We start from the raw sequence: 20,077 nt of genomic DNA, 5'->3' as shown, positions 1-20,077 counted from the left end.
GCGGCACATCTGAGCGATTAAATAACCACACAATTGCCTGGCTTGACATCTCAATCACTTTGCTGTTGGGTCTCTAATGAATTTTACAGTCCAGCAAAATGGAAGAAATTAAGGTCAAAGTCCAGCGGAGGAAATATAAATCCTCAATGATCTCTAAAGTATTTGCAAGAGCTCCAGGAAGCCAGTCACGCCACCTACGATCTGCAACTCCATCTCATCCAGGTGAGGGGCACTGCCTGGGGCCCAGCAGGGAGAGGGAGGATAAAAAAAAGGAGGAGGAAAGAGCCAAACAGGTCCTTGCCTGGAGATGGACATGAACATCTTGAATCCCAGTGTGGAGAAAAGGAAGAGCGAAGCTTAGCTGTTGTCCAGCTGGAATGAAGGAAATTCTCCTTGGAGCTGGATGCAGCCCGTGATTGCTCTGAGAGTGAAGCAAATCCAGCTGGAGAGTGGGATTTTATTTCTCAGCAAAGAAGAGCAAGACCAAAACACATCCCTGCCATGCAGAGGCTTTCCTGGAGAAAGCAATGCAGATGCACCTTGGAAAACTGTGATCCAGAAGCCATAGGCTGACATGTAACAAAAAGACAACATCCTCACTTCCCTGGAGCTGGAAACTACACCTGAGTCTCAGTCAGTCAGTCAACAGCCACTTCCCAAGGCTATCTTAGGGCATGGAGAGCCTCAGCTTTACTCCTGTGACCAGAGATAACAGAGGTTCGCTTCTAGGACACAGCAGCCAGCCACAGGAAGATCCAGCAGAACCTATGGCCTGTGGGACACAAGTGGCCTCTGGATGATGCGAGGGATCTCAGGAGGTGGATTTACACATCTCAGGGTTCCCGAACATTTTCAGGTAAATTTCCCTCCCCTTAAGACCCCAACAGCAGCCTGCCAGTGTCACCAGGGGCTGCACAAGGTCATCTGTCCAGGGGTGACACTGTCTCTGTCACAGCATCACTCAGCCAATGGCACCTGCTGGATGCTGATTCCCACAGGAGTCCCTTGCTTGAGGAAACAGAGCCTTGGATGTTTTGGGAGGGCATGGAGGAAGCCAGCTTGGAAAACAGATTAAAATCCCAGGAGCATTGGCTCTGTTGGAACTTTATGGGTGGGAGAGAATATATCAAGGTGAAGATGGCAACTGCCCTACACGGACTGCTGAGAAGGGGGTGTGAGTTCGGGTGTTCACGTGGCAGAAAGCATCACCTTGGGAAAAATTCTCCCTTTAACTCCCAGCCACCTCCCAAATCACCAGGCAAAGCCAGCAGCAAAGGAAAAATATCCAACTCCACCTCCTACTGGGAACACTGGGAAGCGTGGGGGGAATCCTGCTGCTTGGCTTGTGCTTTGTAGGATGCAATTTGGACAGGAGCAGGTGTGCATTTGCTCCCTGATTTTCTTTCCCATCTCAGGGGCTGAATTGGCTTTTTTTTTTGGGGGGGGGGGGCGGTGGGGAGGGGGCAGAGGGCACAGGCTGTGATTTTGTGTTGTTTTCCCACCTCTGTGCCTTGACTGTGCATTTCTCCTGACAGCTCCATCAGGACAGGGAGCGGCTGCACAAGCTGCAGTAAGTGTCTCTCTCTCTCCTCAACGCCTGGGCTGTCATGATTCCTATTCCACCCCATTTCGGTCTTATGGATTGATATTTAGATTAAAGAGATAAACACAGCCAAAGAGCGCTGGGCCCTGACAGAAAGACGAAGACTTCAGATCCGTCAATCACACTGCTACCTGGTAACTCCCTCCTCCCCTTCCCTTTAGTTACAGAGCAGGATTGATAAGAATATTTAACAGGAACAAGGAGTGCAAGCATCTTTTTATACTTGTAAAAACCCCAGAAGCACCCAGGAAGAAGACAAGCCATTCATGTTTAACTTTCCAGGCAATTTGGGATCGTCTGCTTTGATTATTTAACTCTTCACTGTTTCGTGTGTTTGCAGTTTCCCTCTCCTCTGGCAGATAAAGGATTCAATTTTCTTTTAAGCGGCAGGGAAATTGGAAGAGATTTTGTTCTGTTTAAGCACAGCTGGAGACAGAGTACTCAGGGGGGATTGAGAACAACAAGATCAATTAAGATGTTGACTGGAAGGGAGAGCTGTGTGGACCAGGGTAAGGGAGAAGGGCTGGAAGGAGGGACAAAGTCCAGGCTTGTGGGACATCAGAAATGTCCAACTGTGAGTTCTCCAGCCTCCACTGAGCTGCTGCTGAGCCATGCCTTCATATTTCCACCAGTGTCCTCTGAATGCCCTCCTGACTTCCTAAATATCCTCTCCCCGTGCTTCAGCCTCTGTAACACACAGCCTGCCCTGGACATTTGGCTGGCAGTCTGCAATTACCACCTGTCTGTCATTCCCTCTCTCCAGCAAGGGCTTTCTGAGACATTCTCCATTCACTTAAAGCAGAAGGAAAGGATGGGGACATATCCGAGAGTCCTCCCAATGTTTGACCATCCCGTGCCCCCCTAACCCATATGAGAAGGCAGAAGAGGTGCAAGTTACTCCTGACATAGGTGGGGTAGGTGACTTCCCACAGAGCAAACTCAATCCTCTGTGCAAAATTTAAACAGTCAGTCCACTGTAAAAGATTGAGAAGCCCTGTGCCATCCTCATGGTAGCATCAGGGAAAGCTGTCCTGCAGACCACCTGAGACCATGGGCTGCACCACTCTCCAGGCTAACGCTGGGAGAACACCTCAGGTGCCACGGACGGGGCAGGGTGTGGTTTGTCTCCCACCTGATTCCCCACAGAAGCTGTAACTATGCTCATCCCTAGAAGCCTTTTCATCCACCCATTGATTTACAAGGTATTTCCCCACCTCACTCCCTGCTCTCGCTGGCTATGCTCTGTACTCCATGCAACATTCCCAAAACTGGGAGCAGTGTAGGTCTTGAGGCTGGTCCACACAGCCACCATCCCCATGTGAGAGAGAAACAGAGCTCAGGGTGAGCCCCTTGGCACAGCCCCTCACCCACTAGCACCTCAGAGCTACAGCCTCTATTACCGCCTTTCACTTTGAACTATTTCTGCCTCCGCATTCCTTTTTTCTCCAAGAAGAAGGGGAAAGAAAAGCTTTAGAGGTCACCAAGAAACAACAGACAGTGGCAGCCACACAGATGTGAGGGGATGGTGAGTGCCCTTGGCCAAAGAGATGGAGGGACACGGGGTGGGGTGAGTCCTGAGGGCAACCAGAGGAACCCCACAGGTTTGCAAAGCCCTATCCCACTTGTCCCAAGTCGGACAAGCTCAGAGGATGCAACTCTCCAGGGCACCCCAAAGCAGCCCTGGGACCGCTGCAAAGTGCTACAATGGGATGTGGGAGCCCATGGAACCACGGCATTCACCGCACCCCTGCCAAACTCAAAGGCTGACAGCTGATTGAGAAAGCTATTTGCATTTTAAATAGCTGCTTATTGATGTCTGCAACTCTCCTTCCCAGAGTGGGAAAAGTACATTATTACTTTCTTGTTGACTGGCGTTTACAGCTGGCTGGAAAGAAGGGGAAAGAAAATCAGGCCGGGATCGATTTTCCCGTCCCCGACGTGAGGCCAAAGAGAGATCGAAGAAGCAGGAGAAAACTGACAGCTGAGTGGTAAAGGGGAGGAACTTTGCCAACCAAATTAAAGGCTGACTTAATGAGGAGAGTAATGGAAGGTTAATTAGCGCATTTACTTCATTACATTCTTCCTAACAAGGCTTCTCCCAAGGAAGTGCAGTGGCAGGAGGGGGAAGATGAGAATTCAGGTGAATGGATGTGTCAGCGACAACGTTCAGGGAGGGGACAATCCAGGGAAAGTAGGGGAGAAGAACTACTCAGGAATGTGAACCAGTGTACATATATATTTATATAAAATAATATATGCACACATACTTAAGAATACATAGGCTAATGCATTTGCCAGAAAGATAGAGACACCACCTCTTCCCCCTCTCCCTCGAATAATCTGAAAATTATAATCTGAATTTCATAAAAAAAAAGGGAAAGCAGTGGGTTTTTTTAAGCACAAGGCTGCCTTAGAGATTCAGGTTATCAAGCCCTGAGGGAATACGGTGCTTATTTTACCCGCCTTGTTGCATATCATAAGATACAGAAAATCATTCCGACACCAAAATCGATGCCTGATGGCTGAATTGGGCACCGTAGTTTATAGTCTGAGGTCTGCTGGAGATGCTCACACTATTCCTGAGAGTCTCCAAAAGATAACTCTGGAAAGCCCGTTGGCAGCTTGCCTGACAATGTCGCGTGTGTGGGGAAATATTTCGAAGCTCTGGAAAGTCTCCACATCCCTTTCAGACTCCTCGAGGGTGGTTGTCATGAGCCCCAAACCAGAGCTACACTTCAGGGTAAGGAGGACCAAGGCAAGGCAAGGAGCATAACCTCCCAGGGATGTGTGGGGAGTTGGTTCCAGAGAGAAGGCAATCATTAACTCAGCAAGAGTTAATTGGACAAAGAGCTACACAACCATCTCAGGGAGGTGTTGATGTGATTTTCAAAGAGTGGCTCATCTGATCCATGCCTGACCTGGCCAGAGTAAGGAAAAGCTGGCTGGGAAACACTGGGAACTGCAGGCATTAATGCCTGCTGGGAGATTAACCCCCTGTGGGGGGGTTGAAGGTGGGCAGTGGGTAATTCATTCCCTGCAAGCCTCCATCTTTATCCTAGCCATTTTCCAGGGAGGGTGAGCAGGGAGGGGGCACACAGCAGCCCCCCAGCTCCCTGCTGCTTGTCAGCCAGTTGATGGAGCCCACAGCCACCAATCCCAGCCTGAGCAGCCAAGCCAAACCAGGGCAAATAAAGCGGAGAGGAGGGATCACGGAGCTAGGATTACTTTCCACACTTCCCTGGAGAACCATTTTTCTCCAGACCCTTCAAGGCAAATCAAATGCATTGTTGTGTCAAAAACAAGTTACTCTTGGTTTGTTTGGGCTTTAATGATTTTGGTTATCGGAGCTTTTCAGGAGGACTTTGCTGTGCAGATCTGTAGCGTATGAGGAGCTTAAGGAGACCTCCTGCCCCTTAATTCCTACCTCCAGGTCTACAAATACATCAGCAATGGGCAGCGAGGCACGTGCCTACACCCCCATGCAGGTCCCTGGCTTTTGGAAGCTCGTGGCAGCTGCTGGTAAAGCAGCAGTATCCCAAGGCAGGTCTGGAGGGGCACTGTGCTCTCTGCTGCCCTGTCACGGCACTCACACCCCCAGCCCTGCGGTGCAGCAGGACCTGGAGATGCCACAGGCCCAGTGACAGGCGTGAACACACAGTCACACCTTCCCTGAACTCCCCAGCCGAGCATCCTCCACCGCACGCGAGGGGCACAGCTGGTGCCGGAGCCCCGGCACGGCCCCCAACGGACAGGGGGGTTCCTGGGCTGGACCCCCCTCCTTGTCTCCCTGCTGGGGAAGCTCCCTGGAAGCTGGGCTGGATACTGGTGAACCCAGAAGCAAAGCCATGTTTACACAGCTTCTCCCGCCCAAAAAATCTTCATGGCTGAAAACTCCATCTAGTGCCTCTTCCCCTGCCGAGGCCACAGAAGCTCTTCAGGGGAGCCCCACCTGAGCTCACAGGATGCGAGCCCAGGGGACCCTGGGCTTCCAAACCCTCCACCCCTGGGAAAGGAAGGAGCAGAGACCTGAGCAACTTGGTCTGATGACTGATTAGCATCAGTCCTCTTCACAGCCACTGGGCATGGAGCCCTGAGACTTCCCTTTCTCCTGTCTCAGCTGATGTGCATGGGGGGTCGTGAAACTTTCATACTACTCTCTCTGCTGCTGGCAATGAGGCAGCTTGGAGCAGGACAGAGAGAAACAGCAACATGGGGACACATACTTGGGGGCTTCTCCTGCCTCTGGAATCAAGGACTAAAGGATTAGCAGAAGGTGTCCCTGCCCATGGCAATGAGGTTGGAACTAAATGATCTTTAAGGTCCCTGCCAACACAAACCATTTCCACAGCCATTCATCCCCCTCAAGCAGGGTCCTTGCCCGGGGCTTCCTATCACACAGTCCGAGTGCTCTGCCCCATGCCAGAGCTGACACCCTTGCTCATCACACCTCTCCAGGGTCCATCTTTCCAGCCTGCTCCCACTATTAGGAAAGCCAGCACCCATCAGAAGCCACCAGGCTCCCAGGCAGGCAGCACCTGGTGGGGGTGTCAGAGCCCCAGTTAATTCAGGGTGCAGTGTATGTTCTCGCTGCCTCGTTCCTGGAAGGCATGAAGTTATACCAGCTGCCTGCTTGCTCAAGAAGTGTGAAATTCTTTTTCTGACCTTTTCTGTTACGTTATTAAAAGGCTTCATGGCCAGTTGTTTCAGTAAAAAAATAGTATTTCAATATCTGTTGGTAGCTGGGGCAGAACTGGCCCATATCTTCAGGCTGAGCTCTGCTCACCTCCCTGCTCCACCCCCAGCCTCACAAAAGGTGTTTGCTGCTGTATGGGATCTACAAGCCTCACCAGCCTGGTTTTTCCTAGCACAGCAGGGTCTGGGGTAGGGAAAAAGAGAGGTTTGCCTGGAGAGAGGCCACTAATAAGTGCACAGCCCTGGACAGGTTGCTTGCCCCTCCGCTCAGCCATTGGGCTGCAATGGACATGTGACTCCAAATTGCCATGATTTATGTTACCTGGAAGCTTTGGCTGGAGTAAGGAGCCCTTCACACTGGTCTCTGCAAAAGCAAACACACAAGGAACCTCTGGCCTAAGGGGCTTATCACACAGCTAAAGAATCATGGAATAATTAAGGTTGGAAGAGACCTTTAAGATCATTAAATCCAACCATTAACCCAGCACTGCCAAGCCCACCACTTGCCACGTCCCTGAGCGCAACACCTACATGTTTTTTGAACACTTCCAGGGATGTTTTATGCTCTATAATACTTCCCTGGGCAGCCCGTGCCAACGTCTGACCACCCTTTTCAGTGAAGAAATTTTTCCTGTTATCCAATCTAATCCTCCCCTGGTGCAAGTTGAGGCCATTTCCTCTTGTGCTGTTGGTTTGTTTTCTGGGAGAAGAGCCTGACCCCCACCTAGCTCCATCCTCCTTGTCAGGGAGTTGCAGAGCCAGAAGGTTCCCCCTGAACCTCCTTTTCTCCAAGCTGAGCCCCCCCAGCTCCCTCAGACACTCCTCATAAGACCTGAGCTCCAAGAGTATGGCAGCAGGAGGCAAGGCTGCCTTTGGGCACATTGTGGGCTCCCTGCATGGGGCAGGAGCTGTTTCCGTGGAGTCTGGACTCCAGATGTTCTCGTGCAAGCAAATGACTACCTGTATCTAGAAGATAAATGTCTTTTAGGGACAGAATTAAACAGACAGATGGATGGACAGGGAGATGGAGGGAATGCAAAACAAAGAGCAAACAAAATCTCAGAGGGCAAACAAGGCTGTGCCGTGCCAGGAAGGTGACAGAGGTTTGCCCTGGAAGCCACAGATCCAAGCCTACACATCTCTGGGTACAGGGAAATAGGCAGGGAGTAGAGAGCAAGCAGCAGCTCCTGGTCTCTGCTGGCTGCCTGCATTGGGTTGTTTTACAGTTGATTTATACGTGTAACAGGCAACGTTTCTCTGCTGTCACTGTCATTAGGAGCTGAAATGCCATAGAAACGAATGGCCATTTGTCACCACAAATGAAGTCTGCTTGCTCTTTCTTTTTGTCTTTCCCCTCCAGGCTGGCCAAGCCAAGTGCCTTTCCCCTCGCCTACACACACCCCATCATGCGCAGCCAAGGGGGACTAGTCGGGATGCACTCTCTGGAGGAGGGGCAAACAGCCTGGAGGTTTCTGGGAGCAACTTCTCCGCCTTCCCCAGGATGTTGGGCTGGGCAGAAGACCAGCCATCTCCCATTGCCTCGGCTCCCACGGTTTTAGCTGCTTGCCTCCCTGCCAGGAAGGTGCAGCAGGCACTGCTCTGCCCAGCCAGCTGTGCTTGGCCAACACACTCCCCTGTTCATCCCAACCCCATAAGCCACCTGATTTGTCCTTAGCACCCTGAAACCCATCATACCTCCAAACCTGCACTCATTTGCACAAAGGAGCATTTCTGCAGCACAAAAAGAGGGGAGCCAACAGAAGTCCCCTTTCGTGAGGATGTCATTTATTAGTGTCCACCCACACCATGTGGCTGGCCAGGCTTTCCGCAAAAACCCCATCCCTAACCCCTGTGGGGGAATATCCAGAAGGAGCTCTCAAGCAAGTGGAAAAGAAGGAAAAAAAGAAAAGGAGGAATTCATTAGCAAGGAAAGCAGGCTTTTAGTCTGTGGCACGTGGGACAGTTGCAGAGATGTGGCACAGACGGGCAGTGCCGTGGCAGTGAGCAGAGGGCTGCAGCTCAAAGGCAAGCGGCCACAGCAGGAGGAGCTGCTACTTTATGAGGGTTGTTGGAAGTTTGGGATCAGCTGGGAGGGCAATTTGGATTTCAGCACTAATTGCATCCATTCTGATTTATCATAGAAGATTCAACTCCTGGCATTTTGTGTTCACTCTGAAATGCTGGCATAGCTGGAAGTTGGGGAAAGAGGAGCCGCAGTAACAATCTCATTGTTTAGTGTCTGACGGCCTGACTAGCTAAACATCTGCTTGAAATATTAATAACTGTCAGATGGGAACAGCTCGGGGGCTCTATACAGTTTCACACCATCTGTTTGTAAAGTAAACACACTTATGCACAGGCACACACACCCAACTCTTTTGTCAGGGCTTTATACCCTGGATCATCATGCCTGCACGGATGGGAGAGCAGGGGCTGTGTCTCAGGAGAGCAAGGGGGTAACGGGGGGGCAGGAGGGCAGCCAGAGCAAATTCATTGGAGAGGGAGCCAAGCAAACTCATCAATGACTAACAATAGTGGTAGTAACTAGACTGTTAACACCCTGCACCCAAAGCCTAGCAGGGGTTTTGGTGCTCCCTGCTGTGATATTCCCCATCCCAGAGGAGCCTTGATTCCTATTTCGCTCATTTTTCAGCACAGGGTTTTGTTGTGGTTCTTGCTGTGCTCCACACTGGCACTGACACTGCATCAGGAAATGTGTCTGCTTGACGAGAATTTTGGGTGCTTCCACCCAACCTACGCAGGAGGGATGAGCGCTACGGAAATGCCCCCCCTGCTATCACCTCCACCTCTGCACCACTGTTCTGCTGCCAGCCATGCCATACCACGCTCCGCCAGATACAGCCATTCCCCTCTTTTTCCATCCTTTGCCCTTTCATGGGCTCAGCTGGCCTCTGTTAGGTTGAGGAACTTGGTGCTTCGAAACAGAGCAGTGAGAAAACCCTCACCAAGACCATGACCATGACCACTGGGAGCAGTATCTGCACGTGAGATGCAGTGTAGGACTCTCTTTGAATTCCTGGTGTGGTGGGAACCACATACACATCTTCCAGAGGACAGGAAAAGTCAAGACATCTGCTCCAAACCCCCACCATCAGCATCTCTTAACACTCCCTTACCAGGCTCCCCAGCCTGTGCCTTGATGACGGACACCGTGGAGCCACACGTGCGCGCCGAGGACCCGGCAAAGAGAGCCAGGATGCTCCTACTCACGTGGACCTGGAGGACGGTGGTGCCCACGGTGGTGTTCTCCAGGAGGCTGACGTTGTACAGCACCTTGCTGAAAACAGGGCGGTTGTCGTTCTCGTTGATGAGGTTGATCTTCACGCGCGCGAAGCCGACGTGGTCCGGGACGCTCTCGTTCGCAAAGAGCTGGGCAGAGACGGGAAGTGAAGGGCAGGGATGGAGACGCTGTTTGTGAGGCTTGGGAGAGTTACCCACCCTTCCTTAGTGGAGAAAACAATGCTCTCCTGAGCTCCCTCACTAGATGAGCCAGCTCAGGGCAAACCACCAGCAAAGCTGGAGCAGGAGGATGGGGAGGGCTTTGGCGCCTGATAGGTGCACTTAAAACAAAGTTTTATGCTCTATAAAGCTTTTATGGCCCTGCTCTGCTTAAGCTCTTGCAGCTGAGCCTTTGGATGTTGGAGAGAGAAGATGCAGAGCACATCTCTTCCCCACCTCCTTCTTTGCTTTACTATAATTTCCAGTTTTTTGGCTGTTTTGCAGTGCTACAGAGTTTCACAGTGTGGATCATCATAGAATGGTTTGGGGTGGGAGGGACCTTTAAAGGCCACCTAGTCCATCCCCCTGCCATGGGCAGGGACATCTTCAGGTTGCTCAGAGCCCCATCCAACCTGACCCTGAACACTTCCAGCAATGGGACATCCATTACCTCTCTGTGCAACCTGTTCCAGTGTTTCACCACCCTAATGAAAAAAACTTCTTCCTTATAGCTAACCCAAATCAACCCTCTTTTAGCTTAAAGCCATCACCCCTTGTCCTATCACAATGGGCCCTGGTAAAACTTTTGTCCCCATTTTTCCTATAGACCCCCTTCAAGTACTGCAAGAGACAGGAAGGTGGTTAATGGTCACTCAGGTCACACTGAAAACTGTGGATGCCCCACAGAGCTCAGAGGTGCAGCCTTACCGAAAATTCATAGCGAGGAATGGTCTCGAAGTCCAGTGGCACCGCCACACGGACACGGATGTCCGCCTTCCCCTGGATGGAGGTTGGTGAGATGATGAAGTGGTTGGAGTTGTTGCCCACCAGGTAAACCTCAAAAACGCTGTTGGGTCCCTAGAAAGGGAAAGAGGAAGGCTGGAGTTTCATACAAAATCCACACGGACATGAAAGGAATGGGAATGCACCCCTGGGATGAACCAGCACAGCACACACCTAAGGGAAAGCCCCTTTTGCTGTTTGAAGGTCCATGCACTACACAGTGTATCATACACTGGGATTTTACTGCCTGGGGCTGGGGCACAATGTGGGTGCCTCTCCCATGCAGAAGGCCTTTCCAGTAAGACAGCTCGAACTGGGAGCTGGAAAAACTCCCCCTCTCCCCAGACCAGCAAAGCAGCAGGACCACCACCATACTGACACTTTAGGAGCCCCGCTCTGGGCACAGCACCCTTCCCAAAGCACAGCCCAGCAGAGCACGTGAAAAGCAAGCTCAGAAAGCTGCCAGAGATGAATTTCCCATTTTCCCTGAGTGACCTCCCTCCTATCAGAAAAAGGGGCCAATTAAATGCACGAAGGGGCACTAATAGCAAAAGCTGCCTAAGTGTGACTGCTGAGAGCTGGCAACATGAGCAGAATCCCTGGGCTGCCCTTCTTCCTACACCTGTATGCAATCCATGGAGCTGAGGGCAAGCTGAGCACATCCAGCAGAGCCCCACAGCAGGAGCAGTCCTTGAGGGCACCCACAGGGCCACACAACGGCACCCAGAGCCCAACAATGCTCTGCTGGAGGACGGTGGGAGCGTCTCAGGGTAGACTGGCACCTTCCTCGACCTGTTTTGCTGCCAAGCTGGGAAGGGAGGGATGCTCCTGACACCCTGGACATACACTTGGGAAGGAGGGAGCAGAGGATACAGTGGATGGGTAGAAGGAAGCATTACTCCCCGAGCCGTTATTTCATACCCTATCTTTAGGATGTCAATTTACAACAAATGACCATTTTCAACCAGTGACAAAAAGCCATTTTACTGAGGAATTTCTGCCTAGCTCTGCTACTGAGCCCTCAGCATCTCTCCCAGGACCTGGTGCTCTCCCTGCCCTTTGTGGCGGCGAGATGCAAGGGATTTTCTTGGAAGCCAGAGAAGAGCCAGTTTGTTGGAGGCACGAGATAAAAGTTGAAACATCAAAAGAAATCCCAGTATTTGCACGAAGAGAGCCGGGTGGATTAATTCCCCTCCAGCTGGGGATGGAGATCAGCCTCCAGATACCCACCATCCCTAATTAGCAGCCCCTCGAGTGCCTCAGTCTCCCCACGTGAGGTCTGGGGAAGGGGAATACAGCTGCCTCTTGGGAGGGCTGCAGCGAGTTGCCATTTATATATTTTTTCAGCTATTTATTTTTTTGTTTTGGCCCCCATGCTGCTTTCCTTGCTCCTGGTTCCCGGAGCCTGCGAGCCCCCTGTGGATGCCTGAAAGCAAATCTGAATATTCAAATTGTTATCAGCTGCCCGGCAGAAGGGACTGGCTAAACCCAGCTCACAGCAAGGACCCCCCCACTCCAGAGGAAGCCACGGGGAGCTGCTTACATTTTCCTCACCCCTTCCTACCTGCTCCTGCCACCCAGAGCAAACAATGGATCTGAAATGTGGTTGGGAAGAGGAAAAACAAGCCTGCATCCCCGGGCTCTCAAAGGTCCTGGTGGGCAGTGATCAAGCCAAGCATCATCTCTCTGCAGTGCTGAGGATGGGGATGGGATGCACAGGGTGCTATCAGTGCATGACCTGCTTTACTGCTCCTTCCCCTTTCCATGCCCTGACCTACCAGCTCCTGCATGGCTCCAGTTTTTCCCCTATCACTGAAAACAAGGTCGTCTGCTTTCTTTTAGAGCCACAAATTAAGGAGCCGCCTGCCAAAGCTTAGCAACCCTACAATAATAAACCTGTCTCCATCCAAAACAAATGGAGCCATAAAATAATGGGTTTTGGAGGGAAGTTTGCTGTTGCCCAAAGCCGGGTTGCAGCCACACGTTTTCCAGCTCCTCTCATCCCGTGCCAGCACGTGGGGCCAGCCCTTGCCGTGGCTCGAGGCTGCTGCCCACTGCCTCCTTCCCAGCAATCAAGCCTCCTCCCAGCCGTAGCTGGCGCTGCAACCGATGGAAATTTCATGTCAATTCAGCTAAAAGACAATTGTAGCTGCAGTTGGGCATAATTACAACTCTGTTCTTCGCCTGTGTATTCCTCGGAGCGTGTAATGGGAGCCGCGCCCTGGCCCTGCTGCCAGTGACAGCATCAACCTCATGCCGATACCCCGCTCCCAAAAAAACCACCACTGACTGAGCAGCTTCATTTTTGAACCATTTGTGACCTGTTTGGCAGCCCCATGTGTCCAGTATCCCTCTGAAATTCCAGGGGGCTGCAGCAGAGGGAATAACCCTGGGCACAGGTAGGACTGGCAGGCAAGGGCAGAAGCGGAGGCTGTGAGATGCCAGGAGGTGGGTATGGATGTCCCTCCAGAGGTGTGAAGCATCGTGAGGGACCTGCTCACGCACCTGCTCTGAATCGTGGCCAAAAATCTGCTCTCCCAGCTTGCAAGCCGCACTCACAGGGCACCATGGATTAGGAAACCCCTTCTCCCACCAGGAGGCCAGGGGCAGCCACATCAGCTGTTTCAGCTGGGACTGGATGGATCATAATTTTTATCACTGCTTTTTTAACCCAGTGTCCCCCAATGGCTTCATTCATCACTCCTGCTCCCACCCCACCCCTTCCTCATGGGAGCCCCACCTGCAAATGCTCCAGAAATTATTCAGCCTTCTACAGTCAAAGCAAGTATTTAGCATCACTTACTAATGGCTACACAAGAAAACAAAGTAAAAAATAAAATAACTCAAATCCCTAGACAACCACACCAACCTCTGAAATCACTGAGGTGCATCAGTAGGTTGACTTCCTGCAATTACTTTCAGCACAAAGCCAGTTACTTTGGGGAAAAGCAACCTGGGATCCTCGGTTTTCTCCTCTTCACCTTCCCTCAGTACTGGGCTGCCTTTGCTTCCCTCCACCCTAGCTCCGTGCAGTTTGCTCTTCCCTGCCTTCCTGAAGCACAAAATCCAGTGCAACTCCAGCTTTCCTCCCAGCCACTTTCTAGGCACAGGCTACAACAAGCTTCCCCTCATTCTGGGAAGTCCACAAAGCAATGAAAGAGCTGAGAGTTCAGGAGTAGGGGAGAAGGAAGTCTGTGGGGGGGAAAGAGTTGTTTCTTTTTTGATAGCAATTAGTATCTTTTTGTAGGGCTTGGATACTTTATGCCTGGTTCTAGTGAGTCAGAGACAAAATAGCGCTTAAATCCTTCCTTTGAAAACACAAGGCATAAAGGGGTTTATTCTCTCCACCTACTTCAAGGTATTTAACTGAAGTGCCCTGAACAGCCTCTCTGGCATTGCCTGCCTCTCTCCCATTGCCCTGCCAGGCAATTTGGCCTTCCAGTACCCACCCAGCACCCATCACCCACCCAGCACCAATAACCCTTTTGAGGGCTCACTGGGCACGGGTGTTTGTCCCCTGCATCTGTAAGGAACTCACTGGGGTGGTGGGCAATGCAGGAAGCCCGGAGCAAAATGCTCCCCAACCTTTTTGATCCTCCTCCCCACTCCAGCAGTCCTTCTCTCCCATCCTTCTGTCCATCCTGAGCTTCAGTTCTTGCCCTCTCCCTCCCTCCCGGAGGAGTTTTCTCCTTCCCTGCTCTCCCCAGGTTATCTGCTGAATTCCACACACGCCTGCACAGACGGGATCAATCTGAGGCTGCCTCGCCTTCAGCTTATCTCTGCTCCAAATGATTGATTTTCCCTCTTTAAGGGTAATTTGCTGGTGAATTCCATGTATTGCAAAAACCCCTGTGAAATCTAATTCAGCCCGACTGGCAGCTGGCACTTTTGGGAGAGAATACTCGTGCGCTGTCAATTCCCCTTTACAGTTCCTTGCTGTGTAGATCATATTTATAGTGCTCGTGCCTGTCATATGCATATATATGCTCTGGATGATTCATACATTGCACCTGCACACGCATGGGCACATACAATGCCCCTACGCGAGTCTCCGGCGGGAGCTCTGTGCAACAGAGAGCCCACGGCCTGGCTTTGCTTTATTTTAAACTCCCCATTTGTCTTCCTCAATATGCTTATTTTAGAGGATTGTTTCAAAATTATTTTAAAATGTCAGACCGTCATACTGGTGGCTCCAGACAGCCTCTGCCCTTTTCTTCCTCTTCGCTCAACCGTGCCGAGGAAAATCAAGTGGAAGCCCGGTGGAAGAGCTGGTTTCCCTGCCATGCCCTGGGAAAGCACACTGCCACTTCCCTTAACTCCATGGATCTTGCAGCCTTGGGAAACGGGGATTCCCTGAAGGATGCCCTGATGCTATTCCTGCATGGCCAAACCTGTGCCTTCACCCTAAGATGCTGCATCAAGCCACCAGGTATACAAATCCAGCATATCCAGAAAGGATATCCATGTGCCCCCATGTCAGCCAGCCCAGGAGCACATGAGCCCTCTGAATTAACATCAAACTATTCCACAGCTTGGGACTCATGTTCTCAACCTGGAAACAAACCTTGCTGCAAAAGCAGATAAGTCAAGGCTTTAATCTTCCGTCTCATACACAGGATTTATTTGTCCCTGCTGATCGACCACAATGTGAATGACAGGAGAGCTCAGCCCCAGCCTGGGAGTGTCTATACACACTGGTCTTCTGAGGTGTCCAGCCGAGTATAGGCTCAGTCTAAATACTGGGAAACTTCCATGGATTTTCATAAACAGCTCTCAAACGGCTTTGGAAAGGTTTTCAAGGGTCTGTTCTCTATCTGGCAGGGAGAGAAAATCAGCTGCACAGAAAAAATGCTTTTTTCTTGGTTCACAGAACCCCAGAATGGTTTGGGCTGGAAGAAACCTGAAAGCTCATCTAATCCAACCCCCCTGCCATGGGCAGGGACACCTTCCACTAAGACCAGGCTGCTCAAGAAGGCTGGATCCAAAACCCCGTGCAAACCCCGTGTGCTGATTTCTCTTACGCTGAAGTGTTTTCAATAAGTCATAGAGAATGCAAAAGGTAAAACCAGCACTCCTGGTTGAACACCTCTTGGCTGTACCCCAAATCTACGCCTGAGGTCATCTCAGCTCAACCCAAATGCGTCCTCTTGAGATGCTCCCCATCCCACCTCGTGCCCTCAGCCAGCTCCTCTTGGGACAAGACCATGACCACGTTTGGTGGGGGTGGCAACCAGGAGTTTGCAAGGGCTGGACTCAGAGGAAGAGGCTTCTCCTTGGAGGCCCCTGCTTCGGCACCTTGTCTGAGAGGTTAATGCCAGCCAGGCTCCAGAAAGGCACTTAAACACAGAGGTAAATCCAAGCACAGGCTTTCAAGAATGGTCTTGTGTGGCACGTAAATACATTTTCAAGTGCTTTACTGAGTCGTTTAATCTAACCCCTTCAAAAAGCCATCATTTGAGTTTTTCCAAAACACACCAGAAGAAAGAAAAATCAAAACCCCCACCATTAAAAAGGGCTATGTGGGCCTGGTTATGAAAAACCTTGTTTAGCAGCTTTGGCAACCCATGCAGTGTGTTTTAAGGGCCAGAGCCAAGTGACACCCCTTTCCCCAGCTCTGTACAGGCACAACTGGGGTGCAATGACAGGCAGGCTCCCCAAAACCATCCAATTCTACAGGACCCCTGCCCAGGGCAAGGTCCAGGCATGGGCTGAAGGAATAGTGTTGAATTTTCTGGAGGGGCCAGAACAAGGCTGGGTGGCTTGACTCAAGAAAGAAACCAATCTGCCAACAGATTCTGCCAGGACTTCATGACATTAATTTGGGAGGCAGGAGACAAAACTTGAACAAAGTGATCTTCCCAAAGACTCTAGCTTTGATTTCCTGTGTCTCAACCCATCTGCTCTCATTTATTTATCTATCTGCTTTCCCTGGAGATGTGTATACTTCTCTTCCTGTGTTCCCTTGCCCCTTACACAAATGAGTTGTGTCATCTCCAGCATGAAGGCCGTGCTGCTGAAATAGCTTCTGTCAGCCACATCCTCAGTCACATTCCTGCCTGAAGACCTTGGTCCTTGCCAACACATCCCTCCACCCCTGCACTCACAGAGACATGAGAGAGCCCGGTGCCATCTCAGCTACCTCAAATCCAGATGGTTTATAAAAACCTCACAACTCTCACGAGGTACTTGAGCATCCAAACTATCACTGTCAGGCAACTACCTTCCCTTTCCGCAGCTCTTTTACTGGAAGTCTGGGGGTCTTGAGACCTCTAGAAATATACTGTCTGGGAAGCAGTGCTAGAACAAGCCTGACTGCAGGCATACTCCCACTTCTATTTCACGTACATATTTGGAACAACCTGAGTATCTTCTCCCCGTTTTTTCCCCCCCACAGGTGCTACCTCGACGGTTAACCCAGTTGCAAATATATAAGGAAGATCCACCACAGGATAATGCAGAAAAGAAAAACCCAATTGCTTATAACTTTCCACCCTCCAGATATTCCAAGAATCAGCTCTCCTCTGCTTCTTGTCAGTGAAAATAATGCCACGGTCAAAGCAATCTGTGCTATTATGGTGGTCTCTGAAGACGTGTACAGTAAAACTCCTTCAGACTCCCTTAGTGCAAGAGGTCCTCTCTCAGCAGTTTTAAAAATCTCAGCCAATTCTTTTGGGGAAATCTCAGGAAGTTAAAGAAATACATCAAAAGAATGGTGTCTATTTTTTGCTGGCGCGATGGGGAAGGCAAGGCTATTTTTTATTCTCCCATTTTAAAATTAGCAAGGCTGAAAAGTGAATTCTTGAATGGGAGTCACTCCAGTAAAATGAGCTTTTAACCAGAAATAATGACAGATACTTCATCCTTCTGGCACAAACAGAAGTGTTACAATGCCCTTCAAGAATGGATCTGCTGACATCTCTCAGAAAGCACGACAGCGGCTCTATTCAGAAACTATCCTAGGCATCTGTCATATCCATATCTTCTTTATTAGCAATTGACATTTTCAAGAAAAAACAGTCTCTTTATCAGCTTAATAGCTCATCTGCACCTCTTCAGGCTGCACTCATAACTCCTGGACAGTGACATCATGTCACAAGTAGATTATTAGTTCTGTGTCATATTCACTTCAGGTGAAAAAAAATGGGATTTCTGGGTGGTTTGACAAGACGGGGTGAACTCCACCCAGGGCTGGGGAATAGCAAATCCATCATCTCTGCCAGCAAAGGCATCTTAAAAGATGCACATTTTAATTGACCCACTGGTATTTTGGGGGCCAGGTGGAGATGTTCTGTTTCCCACTCCTTGGTGCTATCACATCATTTACCTGAAGCACCAGGAAAACATCCTGATGATGTTTTGCCATGGTCCTAGACAGGGCTTGGAGTAACCTGGTCTAGTGGAAGGTGCTCCTGTCCATGGCAGGGGGCTGGAATGAGATGAGCTTTCAGGTCCCTTCCAACACAAACCATTTTATGATGCCGTTTATTCCGACAAACCCATTCCCCTCATCTCCCGCTCAGCCCAAAGAGGAATAGGGGCTGCAGGAGCCTGTAGCCAGAGCCTTTCCGAGGGATTTCGGAAAGCTCACCATGAGGTGTCAGCACTTGTTTGAGCAGACACCAGGCAGTGTGGCGGGGTTGGAGGGGACTGGCACACAGAGGCAGCCAGACGTGAACTGCACAAGTCAAATAATCAGAGTAATTGAAGGCTGCGAGCCCAGGGCTGGAAAACGTGCTGCAATCCTGAACACGGCACGGATCGGCGCGTGACAAATGGGAGCTCCATTAACACGAGGGAGGAACAAGCCTCCAATGCTCCTGGCTTGTTTGCAGTGATGAACTGGTATCCCAGTCCTCCCCATGCTAGTGGGCATCTCCTACCCCCTCCCTGACAGCGGCAGCACCCGTCCCTCCCGGGGCAGAGAGCCCAGAGCTCCTGACCTTCCCTCCCCTGGCAGGTGCCCTGTGAGCCCAGAAGAAAAACTACTCCTTTTCTGAACCAGACTGGCAAAGCACTGCCCGACAAGAGCTCTCAGAAGCAGGCGGGAATCAGCATCCCACAAAATCCTATTTTCTGGCTCTCAGGGGCTGTACAATCCTGACTGCATTAAAGCTCGTACCGTGCCTGGGCCCAGGGGAGGGAATCTGCACTCGAGGTACCCAGCAAGCAGAGCAATGCCAGCAGTAAGAGCTGAAGAAGTGGGTGTCAGGACATAACCACGAACCTTGTCACAGGCTCACCAGTGACTCAACCTCCCCTGCACCCCCCAAAACCACACCAGTGCTACCCTGCAAAGGAGAAACAAAAGCTCCTGCGGCAGGGCATGTCTCACCTCATCCTTGTCCTGCACCTGGATGAAGAGGGGAAGGGCAAAGCCCACCTGGGCCAGCTCTGGGATGGCCACGCTGTACTCGGAGCTGTTGAACTCAGGGGCGTTGTCGTTGAGGTCAATGACCAGGATGTTGAAGGTGGTGGTGACGGTGGCGTTGGAGGGTGTACGGTCATCGTTCAGCTCTGTCCCCTGCCAGGAGAGAAACCAAGGGAGCCTTTGTTTTTCCAAAAGAATAAATGCAAAAGAAGGTGTGCGTGGTGCATGTCGTGATGAGAGACTCCTGCAGTTTCTTCTTCCTCCACTCTGCCACGAAAGGACACTCAGTTGGCTCTGACACCGCTGACCCATTAACAGACAGAGAGATGTTGGCCCAGCTCTCCCACCACCCCTGTGTCAGGCCCACAGCACTCTCACAAACCTTCCCAGGGTCTTAACATTTCCCTTGGGATGGCTGTGGCCAAGTTCTCACTTGCCCATATCATCTGGAGTCACACTGAAGGACAAGAAGGAGCCACAAGCATTTAAACAAACAAACAAAAAAATCCCTTGTGAGATGTAGGGGACAGTCCACAAAATAAGGGAAGGCAGGATGGAGCAAAGGGCACTCCTGTTCTTCCCTTTGCAATCCCCTGAGGTGGGACCAGCAGTAGGGAGCCAGACACCATAGTACTACTGAAGGGACACAAAACTAGGGCACAGAGGAAAAGAAGATTTAGACCTTAAAATAGGTTTGGCAATATGTGTCTAAATACAGAGCTGAGTCATGACTCTGCATCACACCTCTGTCTCAAGAAGGACTTTAATTTTGCCTTCCCAAAAGGAAACAGTGCAGATTTTATTGCCAGAGAAGCAAGACTCGTGAAACAGCCTTTTCAAGCCGAGTCCCTCCTCTTGTCCTTTGGATAATCTTGCTTTGCTGTGGGCATGGAAAAGCAACGCTAACACGACCCACACGGCTCATTGCTATTCACCGCTTCTGCACACAACAGCAGAACAGGCTGATCCCAACGAGGAGCAATCCAGCTGTATTTTCACTGCGTGCTCCAGGACAAGAACAGCAGAGAACATTTTGGGTCCTGGGGATGTGGGACACAGAGAGCTGGCACTTGCAGGAGGATGCAAAGTTTGTGGGGAGAGGAAACAGAAATCTATTGGATCAACAGAATATAGATGGACCTCCATTACCATGCAGGGAGGAAAACGGGCAA

General features: G+C 50.8%; 1 protein-coding gene across 1 annotated transcript in view; it reads right to left on the bottom strand.

Annotated features, from left to right (window-relative positions):
* Nucleotides 1–20,077, bottom strand: part of CDH23 (cadherin related 23) — a 193,116-nt gene that overhangs the window by 67,403 nt on the left and 105,636 nt on the right. The window contains exons 11-13 of the mRNA XM_017826156.1: nt 18,870–19,058; nt 10,463–10,612; nt 9,527–9,685 (exon numbers count right to left, since the gene is read on the bottom strand). Coding sequence (XP_017681645.1) covers nt 9,527–9,685; nt 10,463–10,612; nt 18,870–19,058 — 498 coding nt within the window. The remainder of the gene's footprint in view (nt 1–9,526; nt 9,686–10,462; nt 10,613–18,869; nt 19,059–20,077) is intronic.

This window comes from Lepidothrix coronata, unplaced genomic scaffold (assembly GCF_001604755.1).
Source record: "Lepidothrix coronata isolate B3197 unplaced genomic scaffold, Lepidothrix_coronata-1.0 Scaffold124, whole genome shotgun sequence".
NCBI lineage: Eukaryota > Metazoa > Chordata > Aves > Passeriformes > Pipridae > Lepidothrix > Lepidothrix coronata.
This window is presented reverse-complemented; position numbering and strand designations above follow the sequence as displayed.